Genomic DNA, 12,586 nt, shown 5'->3' with positions numbered 1-12,586 from the left:
TCTCTCTCTCTCTGTTGAAAAATAAAATCTTTAAAAAAAATAAAGTTTATTGAGCACCTATGATGCGTCAGATGCCAAGGAACTTTAAGTACCATCTACTGAACTGGACAATAGGCTGCCCCACGAAAGTGGGTTGAGCTCTCTTGACGGGTGTGTTGTATCCTGGTTCCTGTGCCAGTCTCCCTCCTGACAACCCCACAGCCCGGCCTTGCTCTAGAGTGGGTGTCTGGCTTCTTCCCTCCTGCCCCCACCTGCTCCCCTGGCCTGCATTCACCTGAGACCTATGACACGTGCCGGGGAGGTCTGCAGGAAAAGACGGGGGACGCGCAGAGAGGGAAATAGTCGTCACTCAGCACTTGACTAATAATAGCTCAACGGGAGGGTCAGACACAACTGTTGGCTTCTCATTCTCCAGCTGGTTAATATGATTGCCAGTGAGATCTGATTGACCCATGCTCAGCCAGTGGCTTTCCTGTTTATTCCCCAGTATTCAGGAGCAAGACAAGAGGCTTCAGGCTCTGTGGAATGCTTGTGAAAAATTGCCCAAGGCCAATCACAACAACATCCGGTAAGTGGACGGATCCTGGAGACGCGGGGTCAGGGTTATTTAAGCCGCGCACACATGGTTTCCTGGCTAAGGGTCATGGTAACTAGCCTGCGTGGCATTTTATGGGGTGCTGAGCTTGGTTAACGCGCATGGTCTCCTTTCAACCTCAGACGACCCTGCGAGGTTGTTAATGACCACGTTGCCAAGGAAGGAACAGAACGGAAGGCACTATATGACTTTGGAAGGCCATTGGCTAATTTAGTTGAGTTCTCTGATGTGCAAGAAGCAAAGATGAATGCAAGCTGTTTTTAAGATTTTTTACGATTTTTTATTTATCCATTTGAGAATGAGAGCATGGGTGGGTGGGGGAGGCTCAGAGGGAGAGGGAGAAACAGACTCCCCGCTGAGCAGGGAGCCCGACGCCGGGCTCCATCCCAGGACCCCGGCAGGCAGACGCTCAACCCACGAAGCCTCCCAGGTGCCCCGATATTGTGCATTTATTGTAAAGATAAGTATTCAGGCACAGCTGGGAGAGGCTGAGCAAACCTGGAGCTGCTTGGCGGAGGTGTCCTTGAGCTCGTCTGCAGGGAGAAGGAGCCAGATGTGTATCCTCTGGTGCTCTACCGTTCACCGCCTCTTTTCAGCACATCTCTCTCACTTTCTTTGCTTCCCCCCCGCCCCCCACCCCGCTCCGGGATTTTACTTCCCGCTCCTCTACAGATCTTTTCTGCTCCTCACGCCCTCTGCTTCCTCCTCCCTTCGGCTTGCCACCCCCCCTCCGTGCTTCCCTAGATGCAGACTCCCAGCTTCAGCTCCTCTTGCCATCTGCCCGAGTATTTCTGCTTTCCTGTTCAAAATTCTAGCAGCCGAAGGTATGGCTCACCCTTAAGAAATTAAACATAGAATTACCATCTGATCCGGCCACGGCACTTCTGGGTATATATAGACCCAGAAGATGTGAAAACAGGGACTTGGTACACTCATGTGCATGACAGCATCATCCGTAATAGCCAAGAGGTGAAAACAGCCCAAACGGCCATCACTGGGTGTATAAACAAAATATACATGTGATGTGATGTTCGGCGGGTGAATCTTGAGGACATGGTGCCAAACGAAAGAAGCCAGACACAGAAGGACAGATACTGTATGATCCCACGTATATGAGGTACCCGGAGTTCACACATTCACGGAGACAGAAAGGAGGGGGGCGGGGCTGCCAGGGGGGAGGGGAGCATGGGATGGGAGGGAAGTGTTTAATGAGTATAGAGATTCTGTTCTGGAAGCTAAAAATGATCTGGAGATGGATGGTGGTGATGGTGCTTCACAGTGCGAACGTACTTAATGCTACCATACACTTAAGAGTGATGAAAGAGTAATTCTTACGTAGATTATAGCACAAGTAAAAAAAAAAAAAGTCCCAAGAGCGATTTAACGTACAGCTTCCTCATTAGTTCCTTGAGATATAATTCACATACCGTTGTGTCCTCTTAAAGGTGCGATTTAGTGGTTGTACGTGTGTTGACTCACACAACTACCACCACTCACTTTAGACCATTCTCATCACCCCGCAAAGGAACCCTGTTCCCATTAGCCGTCACTCTCCATCCCCCCGCCCAAGCCCGGCCCCTGGCAAACACGAATCTACCTTCTCTGTCTCTACAGATGTGCTTCTGCTGGACATTTCACCTGGGTGGAGTCCTACAACACGTGGGCTTTTGTGTCTGGCTTATTTCACTCAGGATAATGTCCTCGAGGTTCATCCATCCATGTGGTAGCGCCTGTTAGTATTTCGTTCCTTTTCATGGGTGAATAGTATTCCGTTGTATGGATAGACCACGTTTTATTTATCTGTTCCTCCCTCGGTGGACGTTTTGGATGGTTTCCACTTTCTGGCTGGCTTGCATAACACTGCTGGGATGCACATTTATGTACAAGTTTGCGTGTGGGCCTATTTCTCTTGGGTAGGTCTCTGGGAGTGAATTGTTGGCTCCGGTGCTAAATCTACGTGTAGCTTTTTTTCCCATTAGCTCTCAAAGCCCCACTGAAGTGAATCCCAGGGGACACCAGCCCTGGCATGTAGAGGTCCCTGCTGATGACACCTGGACACTTTGCTTCTCACCTCTGCACACAGGGAGAGTGGCAGGTGACTGAGGTTTGAAAAGGAGGAGGGACTTCAGGTCACCAGAGCCTGAGTCAGAAGGAAAGACGGGGAATTTCTCTGGCCAGGGTTCACGGCAGCGGATGTTGGCATGTAGCCAAGTGAGATCGGAGTCTGTCTGTTTCTCAAGCGTTCTCATGGCTGGATACGTTACACGTCTTCATTATAATGCAGGATGTAGGAGTCTCGTTGTCAGTAAGATGGGCTACGTGAGAGAGATTTCTGCCCTCTGCTGGGGGAATGTGGCTGGGGTTGAGCCCGAGTTGAACCTGGCCCTTCTGTCTTCCTTTCAGATACTTGATCAAATTTTTATCCAAGCTATCAGAATATCAAGATGTAAACAAGATGACTCCCAGTAACATGGCAATTGTGTTAGGACCCAACCTCCTGTGGCCGCAAGCAGAAGGGTGAGTGCACAGGGAGGAACATGCAGAGGGGTGGCGTGTGGGCGGGACAGCCAGGGCCCCAGATAAATCATCAGCCTCTTTTATTTGTTAAGTCCTATTTCTCTCTTGGCCTGCTCATGTTTTAGGCTCAGGAGAAGACCCAGAATTCTGCAGATCTTTCTCAATGATGGTCTCAGAGCTACAGGCCTGCAGTGAGCTCAGGTCTTCTCTGAGCTAATCTGAGTCTGCAGTGGGCCAGGCAAGCTCTTCTAAGCCTTCCTCATGCTCTGTGAAGAGCACACATCCCAGCATCTGGATGCAGGGGATGGAGGGCTGTCTCAAAAGAGAGAACAGAGTTGGAAAGCAGATGAATCTGGCATTTGTGAGAATCACACCTCACAGTGAAAGGTGCCTGATACTTGGTGATTTCATATATATTACTCATTCACACGTCTCTTGTAAGGAGGACATCTATGGAAAGGTGAAGTGTCCTTCCAAAGAGAAAGCCTACTCTCAGACCTAGGTCAGCAGGCTTCCGGTCCAGGGGCCGTTCCCAGGCTGTGCAGCCAGGTGTGCTTTGCTGCTGCCTTGGCTAGTAACCTGGTCCTGCCCCCTCTCTGCTCTGTACTCGCAGGAACATCACGGAAATGATGACCACAGTTTCACTGCAGATTGTTGGGATCATCGAGCCCATCATCCAGCATGCAGACTGGTTCTTCCCTGGGGGTACGTGGTGGCATCGAGATACGGGAGTTGGGGGCCGGGGGAAGAATAAGAGTGTTACTGTGAGTTCACAACTTCTGAAACCAAAGGTGTTTGTCATTAATCCTCCTACACACATGCGTGAGTCATGGCGGTTTCTTACTATCTAATCCCCGACTGAGCGACATTCTGGCCACAGGTGTCCACTGCCCACACTAACCAGCCAACAACCATAGCGATCTTAGTGAAATCTCTGGTTTCCAATCCTTTTCAATGTTTTATCTTTGGTTTTCCAGAAAGACAATGTCGTCATCTATAAGTAATAGTACTGCCTCTTATTTTATTTTCTTGACTTATTCCATTGGCCAGCACTTTTCCAATAGTGTTAAATAACAGCAGTGGAGGTGGGCATTGCCCTTTTTCCTGATTTGATTAAGACTGCTCTGGTGTTTCACTTGTAACCATGAGGCTTGAGATAGATGATTTTGTCTTTTTCCGAGAGTACCCATCTGTTCCTGTTTCACTAAGTTGGCTTTTAACCATGAATAGAAACTGCTTTATTTAATGTTCATCATATTTAGTGTGATAGGTGAGCACTTGTGTTCACCTGCTAATAGGATGAATTATATTAGGATGAATTCGTATCAACAGACGACCTAACGTTGAACCACGGGACACAGTTTTCTAGGGGTAAAGTGTAGAGGACAGGCCGCATCAGCTCATCTCTCTTCCGGCCGGGAACGGCGTGACCAATAGATCGCGTACACCCATTCTCTCATCCCTGCAGAGATAGAGTTCAACATCACCGGGAATTACGGGAGTCCCATACACGTGAACCACAATGCCAACTACAGCTCCATGCCCTCCCCAGACATGGACCCCGCTGACCGGCGCCAGCCCGAGCAGGCCCGCCGGCCCCTCAGCGTTGCCACGGATAATATGATGCTGGAGTTTTACAAAAAGGATGGGTATGAACCAGTGTCCCTTTCTCAGCGTTGGAGGGGCGGAGAGGGGAGGGGTGGGGAGTTAACACCAAACGAGATTGCCGGGAAGGTTGCACTCTCTAGCAGCAGTTTAGGCAATGTATAGCAATTAAGCTGTTGCCTCCTTCTCTATGTTTTCTCTGTGCTGTTGTGACTGAGTCCCTTGGCTTGCTTCCCTTGCTCTAGGGACCGAGGTAAGTGCAGTATTGATTACTTCTCACCAGAAGGAAGGAAAAAAAAAAAAAAAAAAGTTGGCCAACAAGGGCAATGAAGAGAAATACGTGAACACTTTATTTTCACTCAAAATGTATAAACGTAGGTCAGTTCTCAAATCCCAAATGGTTTTTCACTGACAATGGCTCTGCTCCTTCCCATTCTTCAGCAACACTCCTGCATAAGCATCTCCTGGAATGCGTGGTTGAACGTTTCCAGGTTCAGTCTCTTTGAAACAGAGAGCAAACCTACACTTGAAGCGACCTGAATGTAAAGTCCTTGTAAGTGTTTAAGACGCCTTCCCATCGCTGATGATTGATACCTACACCTTCTGTGATGGAGTCCCCACGAGACTCATAAATGCGTTCAACTTCATTTGCATGGCAACGGCCCTCTCTACACTCCTTTTCAGATCAGGTCACGTAACGTGTTAACTGCGTACTGTGGTTCCCAAAACCAATAAAGTGGGCATAAACAGGTTTGGTAACGAGCACAGCTGATCCGTGGGGAGCGGCAGCCACGACAACCAGAGTATGAGCATTGAGAGCACCCCGCAAGTTCAAGGCATCAGCGGACTGTGTCTTACAGAAGGAACGGGGATTGCATTGTTTGCTCCAGCAAGCCAGTCGAGTAAACTTTGGTTAAGAATTAAAAATTGCGGTTGTAGCACAAAATTCAGCGGCTGCTCTTTCAAAATGGACCAGGAGCATAAAGCACTGAATGGGAATATATTATCAGAGATTCGGACAACAACCTTCCGCCTCCCTGACAGATCTTGAGGCAGCCAGAAAGATCTCCTTCCTCCTAAGGAAGGGCCTCGGGGGAGGTTGAAAACCAAGAACTGTAGGGGTGCATCTTAGTGTTCACCCCTCTTGGTTTCTGAGTGGGAGCTGGCCCTGGGGACCTGACCTGTGTCCTGGGATGACGGATCCCTGCTTGTCTCCTCACCCTGCGGAGACCCTTGCTGTGTGAGGCAGCCGGGGGGGTTTTCTGCTCTGTGCTGTTGGTTATTGTTTCTCCAGCGAATGGGGAACAAAAAACTAGAAATTCCTAGAAGTTGGAGAGAGTAAGAGGAAGTTCCTTAAATCTTTTTTTTTTTTTTTTAAGATTTATTTATTAGAGAGAGAGTGGGGGCGGGAGCAGAGGGAGAGAGAATCCTGAAGCAGACTCCCTGCTGAGCGCACAGTCCAAGGACTCGGGGCTCGATCCCAGGACCCTGAGATCATGACCTGAGCTGAAATCAAGAGTCGGATGCTTAACCGACTGAGCCACCCAGGTGCCCCTTGAATGATGATACGTTAAGCAACTGCCTCCTCTCTGACGACGGTTGGTCATTCAAGAACTTGGTAAATGATTTGCCCGTTCCGCACACTGTTCTGATTTAAAGCCAAAACTGCCACCATCAACTTTAAGGGTATAGGGAGGGGATGCGCTGCATAAGTTACTCTTGCACGCTAAATGGATGTGGTTTGTGTATTTTAAAATTTGTATTAAACATGAAATTAAGTGGAGGGCTTACTGGTTTAGGGTCACCCTTGCTCCATTGCCTAGGGTGCTGGCCCAGGTGCTTTAAGGTACAGTGAGCTTGCAGATGATCAGTTTCTAACCAGCTTTCCCAGAAACAGAAGCCTAAAGTTGTAAGTGTTCTGGGGGGAGAAGAAAGCCATTTGCATCAGCTGAAGGCCCCTGTTCTATTTTAGCAACACTAGGGGAATTCTCCACATTTATCCCATTTCTGAGCTCTGAAAATCTACGGACACATTTTAAAGTCTTCATACTACCCTCTTGAAACACTGACAAATTGAAGCTCACTTTACGAAAGCATTTTGGTCAAGTTAAAACAAACAAACAAACAAACAATTGTATATCATTTTCCTGGCTGATGGCTGTTATGACCTAGACATCATACAAAGTGGTTCACTCCCATCCCAGCTCCAGGCTTTGGTCCTGCTGCCTTTGATTAAGGATGACTCGGGAAACTGAGTTTCTTTAGCAAGACCTGGAGGCAGATTTTGGAGCTCACATCCACCTTTCTCATTATTGCGGTTGGCAGAATAATGGTCTCCCCCAAAAGCTAGCAGCAGGTCCTGAACCCTGGAACCTGTAAATACTACCTTATTTGGGAAAAGGGTCTTTGCAGATATGATTAAAATAAGGACCGTGAGGGACCACTCTGGATTACCAGGGTGGCCCCTAAATGCAATCCCATGTATCATAAAATGCAGAAGGAGATTTGACATAGGCATGCGGAGAAGGACAAATGCGAAGATGGAGCGGAGAGAGATTTAAGGATGTGGCCGCGTGCCAAGGAATATAAGCCACCGGAGGCCGGAAGAGGCAAGAAACAGCTTCTCTCCTGGAGCCTCCGGAGGGAGCACAGCCCTCCTGCCATCTTGATTTCAGCCCGTTGCCACTGATTTTGGCCTTCTGGCCTCCAAAAGGGCGAGGGACTAGATTTCCGTCATTTACCGACTTTGTGGTACTTGTTACAGTAGCCACGGGGACCTAATACATCCCTCCACATGCCAGGAGCTTCGTGGTAGAAATGGCAGCAGGTGCTTGGTCCGCCCCCCACTGAGGGTCGAAATCTAAGCACACTCCCTCTGACTATGAGCTGGCCTCAGCGACTGACTTATCTACCAGAATGTGGCAGAAGTGATGTGCTAGGACTTCGGAAGCTGGGTCAGAAAGAGCCTTGTCGATTATGCCTGGGTCCCTTGAATACTCACTCTTAGAACCCTGTTACCTCGCTGTGCGGGAGCCTGGGCAGCCCCTCAGAGAGCAGTTCAAGCCCCCGGCCTTCACCCCCAGCTGGGCACCGAGCTGATAGCCCTCACCCACTTACCAGCTTCGGGAGGGAATGGTCTCGGAGTCTTCCTCGCCAGGCCGAACCTTCTCAGCTGATGCTGTATACCATACATAACTGTGCCTGCCAGACTCTGCCAAGAGTGTGGATTTGTGACCCAGATAAAAAATAAGCTGCTTCGTTTCGAGGGTGGCTCGTTACGCAACAGAAGACAGAACAAGCTTTTAAAAAAAAGAAGGCTGCTCTCCGGTGGCCCCGACCCCATTCTTCAAGGCTGCCCTGATTGGCCTGGGCTGGGATTCAGACACTGGTACTTTTTTAAAGTGTCCTGGCTGATGATTCTCATGTGCCTGTAGGGTTGAGAAGCACTGAATCACAGAAAGATTTTGCCGTTCTGAATGAAGAATTTGGCAGGGATACAATTTTTTAAAAATTTTTCAAAATTTTCCTTCTGTAGCCCTCGGGTGTTGGTGTGAGATACGAGCTGTCCTGACTCTGCCAACACTCTGAACCACAAAGTATTGATTAGGTCACCCCGTGTGCCCTTACACCCTGTGTAAGCTCCGACTTGGAAATTTGAGGCTACAGGTTACTGTGTATTTTTCATGCCTTGTTAGTATTGGCTTTTTGTTTTGTTTTATAAAATAGCAACATCTGTTTCATGGATCCTTTGTCCCAAATAATACACGAAAATAATCTTGCAGATCCCTTTTATTTTTCTGACGACGGCAGTGTCATCCCTGGTCCCATCAAATACTTTTTTATGTGAGCCCTACTGCCGCTTTTTTTTTTTTTTTTTAATTTTTATTTATTTGACAGAGACAGTGAGAGAGGGAACACAAGCAGGGGGAGTGGAGCCCTACTGCCTTCTAAAGAGTTGGCCAAGAGGTCTGCACTCTCTTGCCCGTTGGTCAGGGGGGACCCATAGTCCCTCAGCATTTGTCTGATGCCTCCATTGGCCACGTCCCTGGCAGAGTCGGAACAAACTCAGCTGGGATCGTTGAGAGGACAAGCCTGGAGGTGAGAAGAGAAATGATGTCCGTGGTGGACCATCCTTCCTCGTTCACGTCTCCCTCTGATGGCTCTCGTCCTCCCCCTTTCTCCTCCTCTCTGCCCCCTGCCTGCTGCCAGCCGCACACTTCAGAAACCCCATTGGTACCACTGCTGCCTATCCCATACACACAGTCTCCCTGCTGCCTGTTTGCTGCCTTCTGGCTCCGGCCCATGCTCTCCACTGTTACCCTCTTGGCTGACGTCTGTCCCGCTGTGCCGGCTCAGTCCTAGCCTCGAGAGTCCCAGCAGGATGGCAGTCTGTCCACGGAAATCCCAGTGGCCTTGGCTCTTTATACTCGGAAGACCGATGCATAGCTCCTCTTTCAAGTCTGGAAACTTGATGTGCCTGCCGCCGTTTTGCTTGTCCCACAGCGGTCTGGTCCTCAGAGATGCGTTACCAGGGCCACTTGACTGCAACCCCAAAATCTGTGTGGTCTCCCCGAGAGCTCAGTTTGGTGTGGGACGCATCCTTCGCCTGTGTTTGACACCTGCTCTGCGATGGGTCTTGTCCCACCCACCTGGACCTTCATCTAGATGTCCAGCAATTTGGAACAGGCATCTTTAATTGAGAAGGTTCGGGAGCAATGTGAAAGGTGCTCTCTGGACGACTAGTTCCACTGTTGGTCGTATTGGGTTGGGAGGGGACAGAAACCTGGGGTCTGATGGGCTGCTGAAGCCAGTTCACGTAGTGTATGACTTCTTAGGATCTTAAGCACATTGTGACGGGTCACAGATCTTCATAAGGTGGCTGTGGCATGCTTCTTTTCCCAGATTTATTAAATCAGAAAACCCATGGCCACCCGACGACCGGAACTAGGGGCTTCTGTAATTGCAGATATTAGGGTGCTCTGCAGACCCTGCAGGGGAGGATGGACAGGGCACAGAGACCGTGACCCCAAAGGCATGTCACTGTGGCTAGCTGGTGCAATAATTTTATTTCAGATAGAGCCTGAAGCTGTCTGAAGACGAGCTTACCTAGAAAGCCATCCCGGGTACCAGTGGGAAATTTGACTCCTATTTTGGGTTTGCATTGGCCAAATGGACCTTGTTAAAGGTATATTCTTGGCCCGGGGCCCCAGCACAGCTTCCACACTGCCAGGATTTACGCGTTTGTGGGTGCTGAGACCGGGTCTGCGAAATGTGGCCAGAGGACTCCAGCCTTTATTTGCACTGGGGAGGTGAAGAAACTTCATTGTTATGTATTTAAGAAAGGAATTATCTATCCCCGGTGAACTGGAAATTACTGATTCTGGCCTTTCCCAGGTGAGTGTAGGCAAGGCTAAGTCTTAGGATGTTCAGGTTTCCTGTCCCTCACCATCTGGGGGCCCCACAGGCCCCTGCCACTGCTCCCTGGCCCCCAAGTTTATCTTAAACATTCCCTGAACTTACAAGTCTTCAGCGGATGCTTGGGGACCTTCCCAAATTCCCCAGGCTCTGCCATCTGATGGCAGATGCGTTTCTTGTCTCCTCTCTCTTGGCTGGCCTTTGCCAAATGTAACTGCTTTTTAGAACAGCAATCCAGATCTCTCTAGACTTGTGTATTTCAAAACCATATTTTAGTTAGTACCTCTGGCTAGGCTTGTTCCTGATCAGGATTCAAAAGCAGCGTGGCAGATGTCTGTCCTACAGAGGGGAAAAAAGCAAAAAGCACCTGCTAATCTTGACGATCCATTCCCTAGAATGGTTCACAGCAAACTTCTGCTCCGTGATAAAAGTGTTCTTTACGTAGATGCCTGATCTTCTCTCTTTCAGATTTGGGCTTTTTTCTTCCTTCTTCCTTCCACTGGTGCAGTCCTTTGTCTCTTAATTTTTAAGGTTCTGGATCTTATGCTTTCCCTGTGTGGCCTACCAGGTTACAGACTTTACAACAGGAATACCACTTCATTTCCTGCATCAGGGGAGACATTTCTAGGTCTGACCTTTCTACTCCCTTGTCCACGTGCCTTGTGGGAGAAGAATCCCCCTTACGTGAAAGAGCCCTATTATGGACATGCAAAGGATGAACTTTGGGGGTTGGGCTCTCTTCCGAGTTCAAATTCTGGCCACGTGACCTTGGGAAGTGACTTACCCTCTGCATGCCTCCGTTTCTTTAGATGCAAAGTGGGGAACTAAGAGTTTGTTTTGAGCATTAAGTAAAATCTTACTTAGGAAGCATTCAGAAAAATGCCCAGCCTGTGGGAAACGTCAGCTGCTTCGAGGACACAGACGAGGTTTTTGAGTGCCATTGTCCTGTTTTTAAGATGGCGACATGTCTGGGCGTGCTTCTCCAGGAGGAACTCTGCCCGGCCCCTTCCTTTGCCATCACGCTAAGAACGCCATGAGCGTCTGTCTGTCCATCTCCACCCACCCACGGGCGATCGGGCCAGTTTCACAAGCACAAAATACACCAAAGCCAACATGGGCTGGCCGAGGACTGTGAAGGACTGGCCTTCTGTAGGGTGAAGGGTTGTGGCCGTTTCTACCTGAGCCTCCTGCTCCCCATCATAAGTTTTGTTTCCCAAAGAACCTTTCAGCCAAGATGAGACCTTTCTGGTTCGGCCCTTCTTTCCTGCGCAGATGCCCTGGGTAGGCGGTAAGACTTCAGGAAAGAAGAGGATCCCCTCTTTGTTTTTCTGTTCCGTAAGCCTAGAGTCCTCCACGGATGCTTTCCCCTCCTCTGAAACCCACAGTGGCCCATCTCACCAGATTCCTGAAAGACTCAGGAAGCTAGGAAAAAGGGGGACTCTCTTCCTTGTTCGGTCCCCTTCTACCAGAGAACCCCCCGCCTCCCAATCTTCGGTGTTTTGTTAAGAAGGGAAGACAGTCTCGTGGCAGATCCTGTAAACCCAGGTGGCATGACCCAGATGGGGGTTTTCCCAGTGTCTCCATCTCCCGCTAGCCTGATTCACGGGCACCGTATGCTTCTGTCCCCCTCCTGTCAGCCTGTTTTAGGCTTAGGTTCACGATCTATTTCTTTCTCCGTGAGGATTACAAAAAAACAAAACAAAACTGTACTTGGCACCTATTAGGACAGAGCATTATCATCATCAAGCCTGCCGCTTGTTGGCTTCTTAGCAGGTGCTTAGTAATTTGTACACACTGTTTTTGTTCTTTGCAACCCTAAGGAGGAGGGGTCACTATTATTCCCATTTTACAGAGAACCATCAGAGGAAACTAGATGTTCAGTAACTCATCCCTGTCACACAGTAATGAGAAAATCTGGGATTCAAACCCCAAATCCCTCCTTCCAGAGGGCAGTGCTGCTCCCCTGGAGCATTGGAGTGAGCAGGACAGGGAGTGGGTCACCCCATTGCCTAGCTGCCACTCCAGCTCCTCACAGTCCAGCTACCCAGCCTCTATCTTCCCTCCATGAATGTGCCCCATGATTCTCTATGTTCTCCAACTTGTCAACCCCATAAAATGCCATTGGCATAGCCAGATGGACTTCTTATAGGGCACACCCTGTGTTTCCCACCCCTCACCCATCACCGTGGCCCCTTGAGTGGCCGCTTGGCTTCCTTCCCCAGGTTAAGGGTCCAAGAGCATGCTAAATGTATCTTACCACTCAGTTGCTGGTAAATTACCTTCACAGCAACGCTGGAAATGGGATGGGAGGTATTAGCTTCATTCTGTAGATGAAGAGTGGCTTAACTGGGTCTAGAGGCTTGGGTGGTTCCAGAACCCATTCCCCGATACCATCTGTTAGGAAAGCTACAAAGTGTGTCGTATGATAAGTTCCATACAAATATAAGGTTCCGG

At 49.2% G+C, this 12,586-nt stretch overlaps 1 protein-coding gene across 5 annotated transcripts in view; it reads left to right on the top strand.

The window, feature by feature from the left end:
• ARHGAP44 (Rho GTPase activating protein 44) overlaps positions 1 to 12,586 on the top strand; it is a 132,723-nt gene that overhangs the window by 104,243 nt on the left and 15,894 nt on the right. For all 5 annotated transcript variants that reach the window (XR_014140619.1, XM_081805692.1, XM_081805691.1 and 2 more), the window contains exons 13-16: positions 488 to 568; positions 2,999 to 3,112; positions 3,726 to 3,817; positions 4,581 to 4,761. Coding sequence is in view for 4 of the 5 variants with exons in the window: in XM_081805692.1 (XP_081661818.1) it covers positions 488 to 568; positions 2,999 to 3,112; positions 3,726 to 3,817; positions 4,581 to 4,761 (468 nt within the window). In the remaining variant the exon portion in view is untranslated. The remainder of the gene's footprint in view (positions 1 to 487; positions 569 to 2,998; positions 3,113 to 3,725; positions 3,818 to 4,580; positions 4,762 to 12,586) is intronic.

This window comes from Leptonychotes weddellii, chromosome 15 (assembly GCF_054177405.1).
Source record: "Leptonychotes weddellii isolate Sample4059 chromosome 15, ASM5417740v2, whole genome shotgun sequence".
Classification (NCBI taxonomy): Eukaryota; Metazoa; Chordata; class Mammalia; order Carnivora; family Phocidae; genus Leptonychotes; species Leptonychotes weddellii.
Note: the sequence above shows the minus strand (reverse complement) of the source record. Positions and strands in the feature narration are given on the sequence as shown.